This window comes from Ranitomeya imitator, chromosome 2 (assembly GCF_032444005.1).
Source record: "Ranitomeya imitator isolate aRanImi1 chromosome 2, aRanImi1.pri, whole genome shotgun sequence".
NCBI classification, from domain to species: Eukaryota; Metazoa; Chordata; class Amphibia; order Anura; family Dendrobatidae; genus Ranitomeya; species Ranitomeya imitator.
This window is the reverse complement of record NC_091283.1, coordinates 382,534,054-382,553,200: the sequence shown is the minus strand read 5'-3', so window position 1 is coordinate 382,553,200 and position 19,147 is coordinate 382,534,054. Positions and strand designations below refer to the sequence as shown.

At 43.1% G+C, this 19,147-nt stretch overlaps 1 protein-coding gene across 2 annotated transcripts; it reads right to left on the bottom strand.

The window, feature by feature from the left end:
- Positions 1-701: 701 nt before the first annotated feature.
- LOC138664068 (zinc finger protein ZFP2-like) lies at positions 702-16,300 on the bottom strand. 2 transcript variants are annotated; one of them, XM_069750490.1, is made up of 7 exons: positions 16,241-16,300; positions 13,905-14,054; positions 13,596-13,775; positions 13,399-13,522; positions 13,218-13,315; positions 9,581-9,671; positions 702-3,329 (listed from the first exon to the last, which is right to left on the bottom strand). In XM_069750490.1, the coding sequence occupies exons 1-7, from the start codon at positions 16,265-16,267 to the stop codon at positions 1,990-1,992; spliced, it is 2,010 nt and encodes a 669-aa protein (XP_069606591.1). In that variant the 5' UTR covers positions 16,268-16,300; the 3' UTR covers positions 702-1,989. The 2 variants fall into 2 exon arrangements, with proteins under 2 accessions (XP_069606591.1, XP_069606590.1); XM_069750489.1 differs by lacking the exon at positions 16,241-16,300 and having other exon boundaries at positions 13,905-14,178.
- Between the last annotated feature and the right edge of the window lie 2,847 nt (positions 16,301-19,147).

The following is a 19,147-nucleotide window of genomic DNA, read 5'->3' as shown; positions in this document are numbered from 1 at the left end:
GTAGACATCGCTGAATCGGCGTGTGTGACACCGATTCAGCGATGTCTTTGCTGGTAACCAGGGTAAACATCGGGTAACTAAGCGCAGGGCCGCGCTTAGTAACCCGATGTTTACCCTGGTTACCATCCTAAAAGTAAAAAAACAAACACTACATACTTACCTACAGCCGTCTGTCCTCCAGCGCTGTGCTCTGCTCTCCTCCTGCTCTGGCTGTGAGCGTCGGTCAGCCGGAAAGCAGAGCGGTGACGTCACCGCTCTGCTTTCTGGCTGCCCGGCGCTCACAGCCAGACCAGAGAAGCAGAGCGCCGAGGACAGACAGCGGTAGGTAAGTATGTAGCGTTTGTTTTTTTTTACTTTTTAGGATGGTAACCAGGGTAAACATCGGGTTACTAAGCGCGGCCCTGCGCTTAGTTACCCGATGTTTACCCTGGTTACCGGGGACCTCGGGATCGTTGGTCGCTGGAGAGCGGTCTGTGTGACAGCTCTCCAGCGACCAAACAGCGACGCTGCAGCGATCCGGATCGTTGTCGGTATCGCTGCAGCGTCGCTATGTGTGACGGTACCTTAAGTTGAAACAGAAGAATCTTCGTCATGATGATGTCAAAGTGTATTATTACCAAAACAGAAGTAACACTTTAGCACAACTTTTCACAGTTGATGAACCAATGGTGTACTGTAACAATGTGAAGAGTATTTTGTTGCAGATTGGCAATTGTTTATTAATTCATTCCTGAGAAGTTTGAAAGCAGTGTTGCTTCACAATGGAAATATGAAACCATCAATCCCTATTCATGTCATCTAAAGGAAAGTTATGAAAATCTGTCAGTTGCTTTGGATGCTATACAATATAAGCATCATCATTGGAATATCTGTCGAGATTTGAAAGTGATTGGTCTGCTAATAGGAATGCAAGGAGGTCTCACAAAATGTTGTTGCTTCTTGGTTTTATGGGACAGTAGAAATACAGTAGAGCATTATGTTCGGTGTGATCGGGGACAGAAAAACATCTATGCTCCAGGTAGAGACAATGTTCAGCATAATCCTTTAGTTGCTCCAACAAAAATCTTTCTTCCTCCACTACATATAAAGTTGGGATTAAAAACTTTGTGAAAGCCATGGCAAAGACAAATTCACAAAGGTTCCATGATATTTCACAGAAATTCTCCAGCATTTCACCAGCAAAACTGATGGAAGGGGTATTTGTTGGTCCTCGGATCAGAGAGCTTATGAGAGCTAATGTGTTTGAAGGAACTCTAAATGATAAGGAATTGAGATCTTGGAAAAGTTTCAAGTGGATCTGTGAAAACTTCTTAGGAAAAAAAAATCTCCAGAATGTGTTGAAGGAGTTGAGGAACTGCTAAATGCATACCAGTGTCTTGGATGTTGCATGTCTCTGAAAATACACTTTTTGCATTCACATTTAGATTTCTTCCCTCAAAATCTTGGGGATGTAAGCGATGAACATGGCGAGAGGTTTCTCCAGGACATTAAAGTAATGTGACACAGTTCTACCAGGGTTTTTGGAATGACTCAATGATGGCAAATTACTATTGGATGTTATATAGGGACAACCCTGAAAAATCGTATCAACAACAGCCTAATGTCAAGCACTTTTAATTTCTGCTCATATTTTGGTTTCTATATTGCATGTGAAATAATTTTGGTTCAATAAAAACTGTTTTGCAAGGTGAAGCATTTTTTTCAGGTATGTAGATTACTGTTTTCTTAATGTCGCCAGTATATTTCCTATACCTTATAATAATGTTGCTGCTCCATGGAAACTATAAGTGCTACAGAAAAACTATATATTTTTTAAATCAGGACAAAAAGATGATTCAGAAAAGTACAATGTCACCTCCGATGGTTACAAAAAATATTTTTTTGTAGCCCAGTGTATTTATTTAACTAAATCTGGACTAAAAGCTCGCCTGGTATTGGATACATACTAAAACTTGCAAATAATGTTTTACATTCTGGACATGAATATGACTACTTTCCTGTGTGAGATCTCTGATGTTTCACAAGACTTGATTTCACTGTATAACATTTCCCACATTCTTGACATGAAAATGGATTTCCAGCTGTGTGAGTTTTATGATGAGCAACAAGATGTGATTTCTTGTTAAAACATTTCCCACATTCAGAACAGGGATATGGATTCTTCCCTGTGTGAATTCTTTGATGTGTTAGAAGATGGGATTTCTTTTCAAAAAATTTTTCACATTCAGAACATGAAAATGGTTTCTCCCCTGTGTGTATTCTCTGATGTGTTACAACATGGTATTTTTGTGTAAAACATTTCCCACATTCTGAACACGAATATGACTTTTCACCTGTGTGTATTTTCTGATGTTTAACAAGACTTGATTTCTTTGCAAAACATTTTTCACATTCAGAACATGAAAAAGGCTTCTCCCCTGTGTGACTTCTCTCATGTGTAACAAGACTTGATTTTCTTGTAAAATCTCTCAGACATTTTGAACATGAATATGGCTTCTCCCCTGTGTGACTTCTCTCATGTGTAGCAAGACTTGATCTCCTTGTAAAACATTTCCGACATTTTGAACATGAATATGGCTTCTCCCCTGTGTGAAATCTTTGATGCGTAAGAAGATGTGATTTTTTTTTAAAACATTTCTCACATTCGGAACATGAAAATGGTCTCTCCTCTGTGTGTATTCCCTGATGTGTGATAAGTTGCCATTTTTGTGCAAAATATTTCCCACATTCTGAACACGAATATGGCTTCTCACCTGTGTGACTTGTCTGATGTGCAACAAGATTTGATTTTTTTGCAAAACATTTCTCACATTTTGAACATGAATATAGCTTCTCACCTGTGTGTATTGTCTGATGCATGACAACTTGGTATTTTTGTGTAAAACATTTCCCACACTCTGAACATGAAAATGGCTTCTCACCTGTGTGTGTTTTCTGATGCTTAAAAAGATTTGATTTCTCGGTAAAACACTTTTCACATTCTGAACATGAAAATGGCTTTTCACCTGTGTGCCTTTTCTGATGTGCAAGAAAATATGATTTGTTTGCAAAACATTTCCCACACTCTGAACAGGAATATGGCTTCTTTTTTGTTTCATCTTTTTGATGTTCACCATTAATTCTGTTTTGTTTTTTTTGCATAATAGTCTGTGATGAATCAGAAGATAGGAGCTTTTCAAAAAGAACAGATGGTAGATCTTTACTGTGAAGGGCTGAGGATAAATCTGGGATATTGTCACGTTCTTCACACGCATCCTGTGTGAAAGTATGATCATGTGCGGTCAAATCTGAAAACGTAAAATGTGCCTCCGATCTGCTGGTACAGTCATCTGCCAAGAATAAAATGGAAATTATAGCTTAATATTGAACTTAGATTAATAATTATAGAATTTATACTTTCTATAACATTTCAGTACCAATTGTACTAAAATTTAATTAGGAGCTGATGAAGGCACTGGTGACAACAGTAGATATCAAAGCATGAACTCATAGAATATTATGTTAAACTGTGAGGTTTCTGTTCTTTTCATCTTTCAGTTTGCCACTTTATAGTTCAATGTTTTGGCATACCTGTCACCAAACTTTTGTGAAATAAAAAATATTTGTTTACATTTAGTGAAATACAGTGGGGAAAATAAGTATTTGATACACTGCCAATTTAGCAAGTTTTTCCAATGGAATGGATAGGTCTGTAATTTTTATCGCAGGTACACTTCAGCGGTGAGAAACAGAATTTAAGGATAAAATCAAGATAATCACATTGTATGATTTTTAAATAATTAAATTGCAGTTTATTGCATGAAATAAGTATTTGATCACCTACCAACCAGCAATAATTCTGGCTCTCACAGACCTCATAGTCTTTCTTCAAGAAGCCTTCCTACTCTGCACTAAAGAGCTGTCCAAGGATACCGGAGACAAAAAAATTGTAGACCTGCACAAGGCTGGTATGGGCTACAGGACAATAGGCAAGCAGCTTAGTGAGAAGGCAACAACTGTTGGCACAATTTTTAGAAAATGAAAAAAAACAAGATAACTGTCGATCATCCTCGGTCTGGGGAATCGTACTTTGGGGGTGCTTTTCTGAAAAGAGGACAGGACAACTGCACCGTATTGAAGGTAGGATGGATGATATCATGTATTGTGAGATTTTGGCCAACAACCTCCTTTTCCTCAGTAAGAACATTGAAGATCATCATGGCTGAGCCTTCCAGCATGACAATGACCCAAAGCACCCAGCCAAGGCAACTAAGGAGTTGCTCCGTAAGAAGCATTTCAAGGTCCTGGAATGGGCTAGCCAGTCTCCAGACCTGAACACAATCTAAAATCTTTGGAGGGAGCTAAAACTCAATGTTGCCCAGATACAGCCCTGAAACCTGAACGATCTGGAGAAGAGCTGTTTAGAGAAATGAACCAAAATCCCTGCTGCAGTGTGTGCAAACTTGGTCAAGAACCACAGGAAACGTCTGACCTCTGTAATTGCAAACAAAGGTTTCTGTACCAAATATTAAGTTCTGTTTTTCTATTGTATCAAATACTTATTTTATGCAATAAAATGCAAATTAATTATGTAACAATCATACAATGTGATTTTCTGGATTTTTTTTTTAGATTCTGTCTCTCACAGAACACCATAGAAGAAGAAATGTTAGGACTAGTGTTCTCAAAAAATAAAATTAGTAAACTTTATTAGAATCAATATTAAAATCCAAAAAACAGACACAGTTAGTGTACCTACTTCCAAAATAGTCAGTGTATCAAATCAAAAAGTGCACAAACAGGATGGAGGACCAGTGATTGAGGACAGGCGGACGATATGGGTACGTGTTAGTTACTATTTTGATTCACTCCTGCATGAATTTTGTTTGCACTATGCACTTTAAGGCCAACCTTGTTATGGCTCTCTATGCTTACTAAAATAATCATGCCTTACACACTATCCCAGAGCCTGAGTATACTTACTTCCTCCATCCTGTTTGTGCACTTTGCTTGAGTAAAAATCCTTCCTCTTAAACTTTCATTTTATTTAGATGTAGTATTTGTATTATATGTAATTCAATAAAATTTGTTATCTTTTTACCTTCTCTTTTGAGTGGTGTGTTAAGGTATGTTTGTACCTGTTTATTGGGTTTAGTGTATATGCACACGGTGAAAGAACCCTATTATTAGCGTAGATATGCTTTTGGATACCTTTTTGTATATAACTGATAACATCGAAGTGCAGGATAAAACACACAAGCGACACGTGCTAAATACTAAAAAGTACAGAAAGCTAGTCTGAGCCCATAGCCAAAAAGGGGGTGTATATATATATTTATGTGTTTCACCAGTCGCAACCGATTTTCTATCAGCACAATATACCGTATATACTCGAGTATAAGCTGAGATTTTCAGCCCAAATTTTTGGGCTGAAAGTGCCCCTCTCGGCTTATACTCGAGTCACAGTGGGTGGCAGGGTCGGCGGGTGAGGGGGAGAGGGCGCTGAGGCATACTTACCTAGTCCCGGCGATCCTGGCGCTCCCCCTGCCGTCCCACGGTGTTCGGTGCTGCAGCTCTTCCCCTCTTCAGCGGTAACGTGGGACCGCTCATTAGAAAAATGAATATGGACTCCACTCCCATAGGGGTGGAGCCGCATATTCATTTCTCTAATCAGCAGTAACTGTGACCGCTGATAGAGGAAGAGGCTGCGGCACCGAAGACAGTGTGACAGGCAGGGACAGCGTCAGGAGCGCCGGGACTAGGTAAGTATCTCATATTTACCTGTCCACGATCCACACGCCGGGCGTCGCTCCATCTTCCCGGCGTCGCTCCATCTTCCCGGGAGCTGCAAGCAAGAGAGGGGAGTATGGCTTTTTTTTTTTTTTTATTGCAGCAGCAGCAATGGCACAGCTTTCTATGGTACATCAATGGGGCAACAATGAACGGTGCAGAGCACTATATGGCACAGCTATGGGGCAACAATGAACGGTGCAGAGCACTATATGGCACATCTATGGGGCAACAATGAACGGTGCAGAGCACTATATGGCACAGCTATGGGGCAACAATGAACGGTGCAGAGCACTATATGGCACATCTATGGGACAACAATGAACGGTGCAGAGCACCTTATGGCAGAGCTATGGGGCAATAATGAACGGTGCAGAGCACTGTATGGCAGAGCTATGGGGCAATAATGAACGATGCAGAGCACTATATGGCACAGCTATGGGGCAACAATGAACGGTGCAGAGCAGTATATGGCACAGCTATGGGGCAATAATGAACGATGCAGAGCACTATATGGCACAGCTATGGGGCAACAATGAACGGTGCAGAGCAGTATATGGCACAGCTATGGGGCAATAATGAACGATGCAGAGCACTATATGGCACAGCTATGGGGCAACAATGAACGGTGCAGAGCACTATATGGCACAGCTATGGGGCAATAATGAACCTTGCAGAGCATTGTATATGGGGCACAGCTTTATATGGAGCATCTATGGGGCAATAATGAACTGTATGGAGCATTATATGGGGCTCCTGATTCAATATGGATATTCAAAAACACCTACTGATGTCTCAATTAATTTTACTTTTATTGGTATCTATTTTTATTTTTGACTTTAACCGGTAGCTGCTCCATTTTCCACCCTAGGCTTATACTTGAGTCAATAAGTTTTCCTAGTTTTTTGTGGCAAAATTAGGGGGGTCAGCTTATACTCGGGTCGGCTTATACTCGAGTATATACGGTAGTCAAAATACAGCCCAATAAAATCTGTTCAAAAATTAACCTCTTCAGAACCTCAGCCTATATTTGATTTTGCATTTTCATTTTTTTTCCTTCTCTTTCTCCAAAAGCCCACTTTTTCATTTTCCTGACAATGTAGACGTTGTGAGGGCAGTGGTCACGACTAGTGATGAGCGAATATACTCATTACTCGAGATTTCCCGAGCACGCTCGGGGGTCCTCAGAGTATTTTTAGTGCTCAGAGACTTAGTTTTTCTTGCCGCAGCTGAATGATTTACATCTGTTAGCCAGCAAAGGTACTTGTGCGGGTTGCCTGGTTGCTAGGGAATCCCCACATGTAATCAAGTTGGCTAACAGATGTAAATCATTCAGCTACGGTGATGAAAACTAAATCTCCGATCACTAAAAAATACTCGCAGGACACCAGAGCATGCTCGGGAAATCTCGAGTAACGAGTATATTCGCTCATCACTAGTCACGATTCTGTTCTCAGGTATCCCGGGACAGGGGATCCTCTCTTTTGCCTCGTCCCATGCCCAAGAGCTATAGTATGATCAGACCATGTTCCTGCAAGATCTGGCATGGCCATTACACAGTACACAGCAGGTGCACATTTACAAGATTATATCAGCACCGGAACATTTTTGTTTAACACATCCAATTGTGAAAATTATTATTATTCCAAGATCGATTAATTAAAATGTACTTTGTTGGTGGGAAAACCCCTTTAATAGTAATTTTGTCTCCTCAAACCATGAAAGCCCACATATATGCCCATCAATCTTTATTGTTCTCATCCACTATGTGTTGAGGGTTTTTATATTGTAAGGTTAGCAAAAAGAGTTGCTAATAAATAAATGTTTAATTTCTTTGTGTGGCAATTTTCTTTTTTGCATTTTCAATTTCAATCTATGTTTTTTGCATTTTCTTTCTCATCCTTCTTCCAAGAGGCATAACTTTTTTTAATTTTTCCATGTGATGGTTTGATTTCTTTCTGTGTGGGATGAATTCTCATTTTGAATATTTATTACCGTATATGCTCGCGTATAAGCTAACCCGAGTATAAGCCTAGACCCTTAATTTTGCCACAAAAAAAAAAAGGGAAAACTTAGTGATTCGAGTATAAGCCTAGGGTGGGAAATGCAGCTACTGGTAAATTTCAAAAATAAAAATAGATACCAATAAAAGTAAAATTAATTGAGACATCAGTAGGTTAAGCGTTTTTGAATATCCATATTGAACCAGGAGCCTCATATAATGCTCCATACAGTTCATGATGGCCCCATAAGATGCTCCATACAAAATACGCCCCATATAATGCTCCATAAAGTTTATGATGGGCCCCATAAGATGCTCCATACAAAATACGCCCCATATAATGCTGCACAAAGATTGATTATGGCCCCATAAGATGATCCATAGAAACAATTGCCCCATACAATCCTACATAAAGGTTGATTATGGCCCCATAAGATGCTCCATAGAAAATGTGCTCCATATAATGCTGCATAAAGGTTGATTATGGCCTCATAAGATGCTCCATAGAATATTATGCCCTATACAATGCTGCATAAAGGTTGATTATGGCCCCATAAGATTCTCCACAGAAATATTTGCCCCATATGCTGCTGTTGCGATTAAAAAAAAAATGACATACTCACCTCTTGTCCTGAGCAGGCGGGTACACCGACACTTACGATATTCACCTGTCCCCGTTCCACCGCTGCAGGCCACTCTGTCTTTCGTCTCTCTGCAGTGATTGTTTAGGCAGAGGGCGGCGCGCACACTAAACACGTCATCACGCCCTCTGACCTGAACGTCACAGCCAGAGGACGCGGAAGATGGAGCGGCGCCCGGCGGTGGAACGGGGACAGGTGAATATCGCAATGCTCACCCTCCCCGGTTATACTCACCCTCCCGGGGCGGTTCCTGCTTCTCTGATGGTCTCTGATGCCGGCAGCTTGTTCCGGTGTTCAGTGGTCACTGGTACTGCTCATTAAAGTAATGAATATGTGCTCCACCCCTATGGGAGTGGAGTCGCCTCCATATTCATCACTTTAATGAGCGGTAACACGTAACCGCTGAACACAGGAAGAACTGCGGGCGCCGAAGAAGCAGGGACATGCAGAGACGCGCCGGGAGCAGGTGAGTATGATTTGACAGCTGCTGCTCCCCCCTCCCCCGCCGACCCCCTGGGACAATGACTTGAGTGTAAGCAGAGAGGGGCAATTTCAGCCTAAAAAAATGGGCTAAAAATCTTGGTTTATACTCGAGTATATACGGTATATCGTACGACAAAATGGAAGACAGTAAAAATAATTTTGTCAATGTATGTATTGTGATGTAAATTTACCCAGTAACATCATTCTCCAGGTCAGAACAATTACAGACATGCAAAACTTGTCAGTTTGTAAAAAAAAAAAAAATATGTATCAGTGGCTAATTATTGAGACTCAGAACTTTTTTCCCGTCATTGGAGTTGTATGAGGGATTGTTTTTTGCTTACTGAGCCGATTTTTATATTGGTGCAATTTTATTGATTTTACTTCATTTTTTTCAGTAGTGACAGAATTATTTCTTAGCACTTCAGGGGACCTAAACCTGCAATCTCTTGAGCTCTTCTGTATACTGCACATTATGTCACCTATGGAGCACTGCATTTTTTGTGTGGAAAAACACTATTTTTTATATTTAGTCAATTTAAAAGTTTGCTATTAAAATTTTCTTCCAGTCCGATCAGATGTTAATATTCTGTGTTACAAACCCTAAAAAGATCAACAAATATTTCTACAATCCAATGAATGAGAAGAATCTGTGACACCTCTACATAAAGTGGTCACTACTCACCTGTGTGGATATCTGTAGGAATCTCCTCTTTACACCGCTCTTCACCCCTCACATATGTCTCTGTATTATCAATATGGGGCAGATCTTTACCCTGAAACCAATAATGTAAAAGTCACAGAGAGATGAAAAAGTCTTGTTAAATGATTCAGAAGAACAGAAAAGATGAAATAGCTGCAGGTTTCCTGTACAAATCCAACCTGTTGTCTCTTAATTCTAACCAGCAGTCTCCATAACCAGAAAATAAAGTCACTGGTCACATTTCCACTGACAAAAGCTTATATTAGAAAAGTTCCGGTGTCTCTAATAAATCATCCATTCAGTGTACAATATTGGTGGATAAAACTCCACCTGGCTTCACTTTCTCTCTGCTGACATTCCCACCATCATCATGGGTGACTTCAACATCCCAACTGATACCCTTCAGTCAACAGCCTCCAAACTTGTGTTCCTTACTTCATCTTTTGGACTTACTCACTGGTCCTTCGCAGCCACCCACACAGACGGACATACACTGTGTCTTCACCCGTCTCTGCTCTCTATCTAACTTCAGCACCTCCCCTCTCCCTCTATCCAACCACCATCTGCTCACCTTCTAATCCCTGACCTCCTCACCGATCACCCATGTCCAGCACATGCGCACCCCCGCAGAAACCTCGCACACCTAGTGCGACGTATCAATAGACAACCCTGGAACAATAAGGCCACTAAAAAGCTCCTGCAAGTGTCCAGGGTTGTAGAGCGGCGTTGGAAGAAAACACATTCACAAGACGACTTCACTGCATTCAAACAGGCAACACTCTCTTTCAAATCTGCTCTCACCTCTGCTAAACAGGCCTATTTCACAACCCTTGTATCTTCTCTATCCTACAACCCCAAACAGTTATTCAAAACATTTAACTCCCTCCTCCACCCCCCAGTGCCCCCTCAAACCTCCCTCATCTCTGCTGAGTACTTTGCCACACACTTTAAAAATAAGATCGACCAAACAAGGCAAGTCTTCATTGTTCAACCACCACAACACCTTTGTGTTAGAATCCGTTTTGTTTTTGAGCATCCGCCATCTTGTTGTGGTTTTCTGGCTGCAGGTCTTTTTCCCCTAGTGCTGGGTTGTCTTAGGTCAGGTGATTGTATCACCCTTTATTACCCAGCACCTGCCTCCCAATCCTTGCTGGACAACTGTGTTAATCTGCTAGAGTTCTGGCTAGGTGATTTGATAGCTTTCTGTGTTGGATTTATGCAGTTCTGGGACCTCTGGTTCTGCTATCCTTAGTTTCTGTTTTCAGTTTGTTTCTGCATCCTTCTCTGTGTTTTCTATTAGGAGGTGACCTGTTTTTTATACCCAGTCCTTAGATCTTTTAGGGACCTCCTTTCCCCTATCTATAGGTCTTTGCTGAGATTATGGAAACAGGAACACATGGGCTACTTGCACAGTGAACAAGTCTGTAGGAACATGTTCACACACCACCAAGAAACTTGAAGACACAAAAGAGCATAGTAAAACCAAAAACACTCAGTTTCAAAAAATGCCAACTTCTGGCACCTTCCCTTCTGCTTTCAAACATGCCACAATCACGCCTATCCTTAATAAGCCAACCCTCGATTCAACTGCTATGTCCAGCTATAGGCCAATATCGCTGCTCCCATTCGCTTCCTAACTCCTGGGGCAGCACGTCCACGCTGAACTTTCCTCCCACCTCTCATCTAACTTGCTCTTTGACAACCTACAATCTGGCTTCCGCCCCATCACTCAACTGAGACAGCTTCGACCAAAGTTACTAACGACCTACTTACAACCAAAGCTAACGGTCAATACTCTATACTCCTCCTTCTAGACCTGTCTTCTGCTTTCGACACAGTTGACCACTGCCTCCTACTACAGATCCTCTCCTCCTTTGGCATCAAAGACCTCGCCCTATCCTGGATCTCCTCATAACTTTCCAACTGCACATTCAGTAATTGTTCTGACCTGGAGAATGATGTTACTAGGTAAATTTACATCACAATACATACATTGACAAAATTATTTTTACTGTCTTCCATTTTGTCGTACGATATACCGTATATACTCGAGTATAAACTATACACTTGGCCTGGGACAACTCATAAAGTCCCATCGATTCCAGTACCACCTTTATGCTGATAACACTCAGATCTACCTCTCTGACCCAGACGTCACCTCTCTGCTGTCCAGAATCCCAGAATGTCTATCAGCCATATCCTCCTTCTTCTCCTCTCGCTTCCTCAAACTCAATGTGGACAAATCTGAACTCATCATCTTTCCTCCATCTCATAGATCTTCTTTACCTGACCTATCTATCGCAATTAACAACATCACGCTCTCTCCGTACTGGAAGTCCACTGCCTCGGAGTAACCCTTGACTCTGCCCTGTGCTTCAAACTGAACATCCAAGCTCATTCCACCTCCTGTTGCCTCCAGCTCAAAAATATCTCCAGAATCCGTCCTTTCCTCAACCGTCAATCTACTAAAATGTTCGTGAATGCCCTCGTCATCTCCCACCTCGACTACTGCAACATCCTTTTCTGTGGCCTTCCTGCTAACACCCTTGCACCTCTCCAGTCCATCCTTAACTCTGCTGCCCAACTAATTCATCTCTCTCCTCTCTACTCCTCCGCTTCCCCCTCTGCAAATCTCTTCACTGGCTCCCATTCCCTCAGCGTATCCAGTTCAAATTACTAATACTGACCTACAAAGCCATCTATAACTTCTCTCCCACATATATCTCTGAACTAATCTCCCGATATCTTCACTCATGTAATCTCCGGTCCTCCCAATACCTCCTTCTCTCCTCCACACTTATTCGCTCCTCACCCCACCGCCTCCAAGACTTCTCCTGAATATCCCCCATCCTCTGGAATTCTGTGCCCCAACACTTCCGACTATCAACCACATTCGGATCCTTCAGACGGAACCTGAAAACCCACCTCTTCAGGAAAGCTTACAGCCTGCACTGACCCCGCTACCTCCTCATCACTACCAGAGCTACCGTCTCACCAACACCGGAGCTACCGCCTCACCAACACTGGAGCTCCTGCAACCCTCAACCTATTGTCTCCTTCCCCACCATCCTGTAGAATGTAAGCCCGCAGGGGCAGGGTCTTCTCCCCTCTGTATCAGTCTGTCAAGGTTAGTTTGCTTACTGTAAGTGATATCTGTAATTTGTATGTAACCCCTTCTCATGTACAGCACCATGGAATCAATGGTGCTATATAAATAGTAATAATAATAATAATAATAATAAAACAAGACTGAACACAAGACCTTCACAGCCTTTTACATATCACTGGGAAGATTTCATGACAGAAGAGAGGAAAGGATGGATGTTCCAGAGCTGAGACAAAGATCCCTCTAAGGATCGAAACGCATCGCTGGACTATCAGTGTTCGAACAGTGCATATATATCCACTGGGGATATATATAAAACTATATGTTTTAATCATTGAAAATTAAAAGAAATTTTTTAAGGAGCTGGAACATTCATCCTTTCCTCTCTTCTGCTGATCCACGTTCAGTCCGAAAGGAGTTCTGTGCACCTGCAAGAGTCGGTGAGCTGGCTAGTGCTTTCAGCCGAAACTTTATATATATTTTAAGATTTCATGACATCTTCTCTCCATGTACCTGATGATCCTGAGGAACTTTGGAATTTTCTTGGTTACAGTCTTCTGGAAAAAGAGGATGGGGACATCTCTCTGATGTTGTCCTCTCATTGGAAGGAACTGGAGGAAACGCATACAGGAACTGAATTCATTCTTTAAATACAGATAATTATAGGCCGTGTGTATTTAGTCCTGTCTATTACCTGGAGATGTGAGGGGCTGGGGAACCTCCATCATGACATCCTTGTATTGATCTTTGTGTCCTTTTAAATACTCCCACTCCTCCATGGAGAAATAGACGGCGACATCCTGACACCTTATAGGAACCTGACACATACAATGATACTGTCATCCCCCGATCCATCCATAGCATTACTGTATAATGTCCCAGCAGTGTCACCTCTCCAGTCAGCAGCTCAGTCATCTTGTAGGTGAGTTCTAGGATCTTCTGGTCATTGATGGCCTCATATATCAGAGGGTGAGGTGGAGGCCCCGTGATTGGGCTCAGGGGTCTTCCCCATCCCTCAGACACAGGGTCCTGACAGCGCTCACTAGAGGTCTTCTTCACTACTGTGTAATCCTGGTTATGGAGAGACACATTAATATATCTCTTTACAGACATTTCCAGAGTCCTCACCTCTCCAGTTCCGTCCATCTGTTATTCCCATAGATAAGAATGATGTAATGTGACGTCATCAGAATCTCTCACCTCTCCAGTAAGCCGGAAGAGGATCTCTAGGGTGAGGTGTAACATCCTTTCCGCCATCTTGTCCCTGTCCCTATCCTTCCTTGTAGGATCAGTCAGGAGAATTCTCTTATATAGAAGATCTCCACTGAGAGGATCCGATATTGTAGGGACCTGAATGGGAGGAAAATGATGTTGTAACATCATAAAGATCCCATGTCAAAAATCTCCAGAGCAGTTGAATATCCTCAGAGATCAGGACGTCAGTAACAGATGATAGAACATTAACCCCTTACCGACATTGGGCATAATAGTACACGGATGTCGGTATCCCTCCCTTTGATGTGGGCTCTGGCGGTGAGCCCACATCTTTATGGGGACATGTCAGCTGTTTTGAACAGCTGACGTGCCCGCAATAGCCACGGGTGGAATCGCGATCCACCAGCAGCTCTTAAAGGGAACCTGTCACCCCGAAATTCGCGGGTGAGGTAATCCCACCGGCATCAGGGGCTTATCTGCAGCATTCTGTAATGCTGTAGATAAGCCCCCGATGTTACCTGAAAGAGGAGAAAAAGACGTTATATTATACTCACCCAGGGGCGGCCCCGCTGCTGGTCAGGTCAGATGGGCGTCTCCGGTCCGCTGCAGCGCCTCCCATCTTCATTACAAAACGTCCTCTTCTGATCTTCAGCCACGGCTCCGGCGCAGGCGTACTTTGCTCTGCCCTGTTGAGGGCAAAGTACTGCAGTACGCAGACGCCGGGCCTCTGACCTTTCCGGCGCCTGCGCACTGCAGTACTATCCTCTGCCCTCAACAGGGCAGAGCAAAGTACGCCTGCGCCGGAGCCGTGGCTGAAGATCAGAAGAGGACGTCTTGTAATGAAGATGGGAGGCGCCGGAGCGGACCAGAGACGCCCATCCGACCTGACCAGCAGCGGGACCGCCCCTGGGTGAGTATAATATAACGTCTTTTTCTCCTCTTTCAGGTAACATCGGGGGCTTATCTACAGCATTACAGAATGCTGTAGATAAGCCCCTGATGCCGGTGGGCTTACCTCACCCGCGATTTTCGGGGTGACAGGTTCCCTTTAACTAGTTAAATGCCGCTACCAAACGTTGACAGCGGCATTTAAATGGCGCTTCTGGCCATCGGGCTGGAAATACGAGCACCGGTGACCTCAGTATGTTGGCATGACAATCCGAGGTCTCCTGCAGACCTCTATGGTCGTCACTTTCGGATTGTTATGAGGGCCACCCTGTGGTCGGCACTCATGGCAAGTCAGCAATTCTACTACATAGAGGCGATCTGACCATCGCCTCTATGTAGCAGAGCCGATCGAGTTGTACCAGCTTCTAGTCTCTCATGGAGACTATTGAAGCATTGCAAAAGTAAAAAAAAGTGTTTAAAAATATAAAAAAATATATAAAAGTTCAAATCACTCCCCTTTCACCCCATTCAAAATAAAACAATAAAAATAAAATCAAACATATACATATTTGTTATCCCCAAGTTCAGAATCGCCCGATCAATAGAAAAAAAAGGATTATCCTGATTGCTAAACGGTGTAGCAAGAAGAAAGTCAAAATGCCAGAATTATGTTTTTGGTTGCCGCGACATTGCATTAATATGCAATAATGGGCGATCAAAAGAACGTATCTGCACCAAAATGGTATCATTAAAAACGTCAGCTCTGCACGCAAAAAATAAGCCCTCACCCGACCCCAGATCATGAAAATTGGAGACGCTACGGGTATCAGAAAATGACACATTTTTTTTTTTTAGCAAGGTTTGGAATTTTTTTTTCACCACTTAGATAAAAAAGAACCTAGTCATGTTTGGTGTCCATGAACTCGTAATGACCTGGAGAATCATAATGGTAGGTCAGGTTTAGCATTTCCTGAACCTAATAAAAAAGCCAAACAAAAAACAGTTGTGGGATTGCACTTTTTTTTTTTGCAATTTCACCGCACTTGGAATTTTTTTTCCTATTTTCTAGTACATTACATGGTAAAACCAATGCTGATGTTCAAAAGTACAACTCGTCCCGCAAAAAATAAGCCCTCACATGGCCAAATTCATGGAAAAATAAAAAAATGCAAAACAAAAAAAGCTCCGTGGGTGAAGCTGTTAATATCTCCTGATAGTGACAACATGGAGCGGGCGACGGCCATAATGGAGACTGTACAGTAACTGAGCAGCGAGCGACACCAGGAGGGAAGTGACCCAATGTAATCCAATACAGAGAGAGACCCTGATATAGCGACACAGACGGGAACATGTTCTGTCTCCTGGAATGGGACCGCAGCACTGAGGGGGTTAATGTCCTCTGCGCCCAGTAATGGGGAATCTCCAGCACCTACCTCCACCTGCAGAGCCGCACACCACATATATGGCAGTTCTGTGGGCACAGGACCTGTGATGAGGTCACAGGAGGGGAGGAGTCAGGGGTCACATGATCAGGGGCCTCAGTGTATGCAGGACTCTGCTGTGCTGGTTGTCATGGTGCTGGATGAGGGGAAGTTTCTGTGTAAGACGTGTACAGAGCAGAGCCATGTGTACCTCTATCACTTACATTGCTGGTATTAGACAAAATGAGACCTGAGCAAAAGTTAAAAGTGGGGTCCCAAATGTTATCATTTTCCATCACCAAACAGAAATATTTTGGCTACATTTACATAAGCAGAGTCTCACCCTTCCGCTGACTCACCAGGATAATGGCAGCTGTTACTTCAGATCTTCCAGGGTCGACTACCCGACCTGTGGCACGCACACAGAGAGGAGGTAATGACAAGCGTAGGAAGATGACAGTCCATGGAGGTACAGGGCCAGTTGACCAGAGGGTCACCACCTGGATTCATCACCCACCTGTGGCATGCACAGAGAGAGGAGGGAACAACAAGCTTAGGAAGATGACAGTCCATTCAAGTACATGGCCAACCTGGCTTCTCCGAACATCTCCATGGAGCCAGGCAACCAGCGGTTCCTACTCCTGGCTTTCTCCAAACATATTCATGTTTCAGCGATGGTCAATGAAGCAGATCTGTATTCTTCCAGCCGAGACCGAAGTCCCCTAAGACGGGTTTCTGTAGAATAATAAATCCGTGCCCCTCGTGATGGAGCCATGATGTTTTGGCTGCAGTCTTGTAGAGTCCCTGGATGTTTTGGCTGAATATGTGTCTGTCTCACTGTCTCTCTGTATAGAGGCTTGTAACCTCTTTTTATAATTAACAAGTGTCCTTCATTCAGTATTGACATAAAGGGTAAGAATGGAGATAAGATCAAGTAGCATTACTTGATTATTTAATCTATTTGCATAGTTTTTCTCCTCTGTTTTCAAAGTCACCAAACTATCTGGCCTAGACAATGCATAATTAGCATATCAGTATACATCACTAGTCATCAAGGATAAGAGCACAATATGTTATATCAAATGTCAACTTGTCAGTTGTGGCTCAGCAGAAAGAGACTCTGACACAGAACCCAGAGTCAAGGGTTCGAATCCAGAAGCATAATAGTACCCCCTACAAGCAGTAGCCACTGGACCCACCAAGATCCCCAACTGCTGATGCCACAGATAGAACTCTCTCACTAGACAATCGGTATGTAGGTCTTAAGCATGAACCCAAGAGTTATCCTCTGGACCAAAACCCTTCCACTTAACAAGAAACTAAAGTCGCTGTCTGACACATCTGGAATTCAAGACACGTTCCACCTCATACTCCTTGTCCTCTTTCAAGTCTACCTCAATACTGGCTTGAGGACCCAGCGTCCCTTCAAACTTTTCAAGATGTGAAACATGAAAGGAATTATTAATCCTCCATGCAATTGGAAGTTGGAGCTGAACCGTCACCGGAATAATGATCTTGATTATCTTATACGGTCCTACAAATTAAGGAGCAAATTTTCTGGATGGAAATTTAAGACAAGAGATTTTTAGAGGATAATCAAATAAAAATCTTCCACGCTGAGGACAGGAGCTCTCATACGTCTGTGTTTGACAGATCTATTGGCCCAATTGCAAGTTATCAAAAGGCCTCTTTTAACCTCTCTCAACCGTCACCATCGTGGTGGAGACAATTTTTTTCCTCCAGCAATCGCCGCTAGATGCTACTGCACAGGCGCAGCCAGCGCCATTTTGAGAGGTTTTTTTTCTGAATAAATCACGAAATAAAATCATTAAATGGACCTTAAACATGCGATCATGCTACTGTGCCTGCGCCTGCCTGCCTGCTGCATGTGAATTTTTTTTTCAAAACACATATAAAGTATGTAAAATAGGGGGCAGGTCATTGAGGGATCAGTGATCAGTCCTAAGCCATACAGATGAATATGTAAGCAGAGTATTACCTCTCCTCATCTTCCAGGTCCTTCGCTTGAAGCCGCCGGCTCCGGGTCTGCTGCCGTCCACGCCGCATCTTCCCTGCTCCGCTCTCCTGTCAGCTCTCCCCGCCGGGATTCTGCGCGACGTTGGACGTTGTGGAAATTTGGCACAACGTGGGCAGCGGATGCAGTTTTTGAATGCATCCGCTGCCCATTCTAAAATCCCAGGGAGGAGGGGGCCGAGTTCCGGCCGCGTATGCACGGTAGGAATTGCAGGATCCGACGTACGAAAAAACATTCCCTTGAACATTTTTTCGCTACAACGGTCCGCCAAATACCGATGCATCCAGTGCACGACGTATGGAACGTGTGTCCATACGTCAGGATGCGTTGGTAATACAAGTCTATGTGCAAAAAAAGCATACTGCGGGCAACTTTGCAGGATACGTTTTTTGCACAGAACGATGCATTGCGACTAGGGTTGAGCGAAACGGGTCGGCCATTTTCAGAAGTCGCCGACTTTTGGCAAAGTCGGGTTTCATGAAACCCGACCCCTGTGTGGGGTCGGCCATGAGGTCGGCGATCTTCTGAATCTGGTATCAGAATTCCGATACCAAGTTCCGATATGTTTGCAATATCGGAAATCGGTATCGGAATCCATATTTAAGTGTAAAATAAAGAATTAAAATAAAAAATATTGCTATACTCACCCTCTGACGCGCCCTGGTATTAACCGGCAGCCTTCCTTCCTTAGAATCAGCGCGTGAAAGACCTTAGATGACGTCGCGGCTTGTGATTGGTCGCGCGACCGCCCATGTGACCGCTCACGCGACCAATCACAAGCCGCGACGTCACCGAAGGTCCTTCAAGCGCTGATTCTTAGGAAGGAAGGCTGCCGGAAAGAAGCAGGGCGCGTCCGAGGGTGAGTATATTCCTATTAGGTATAT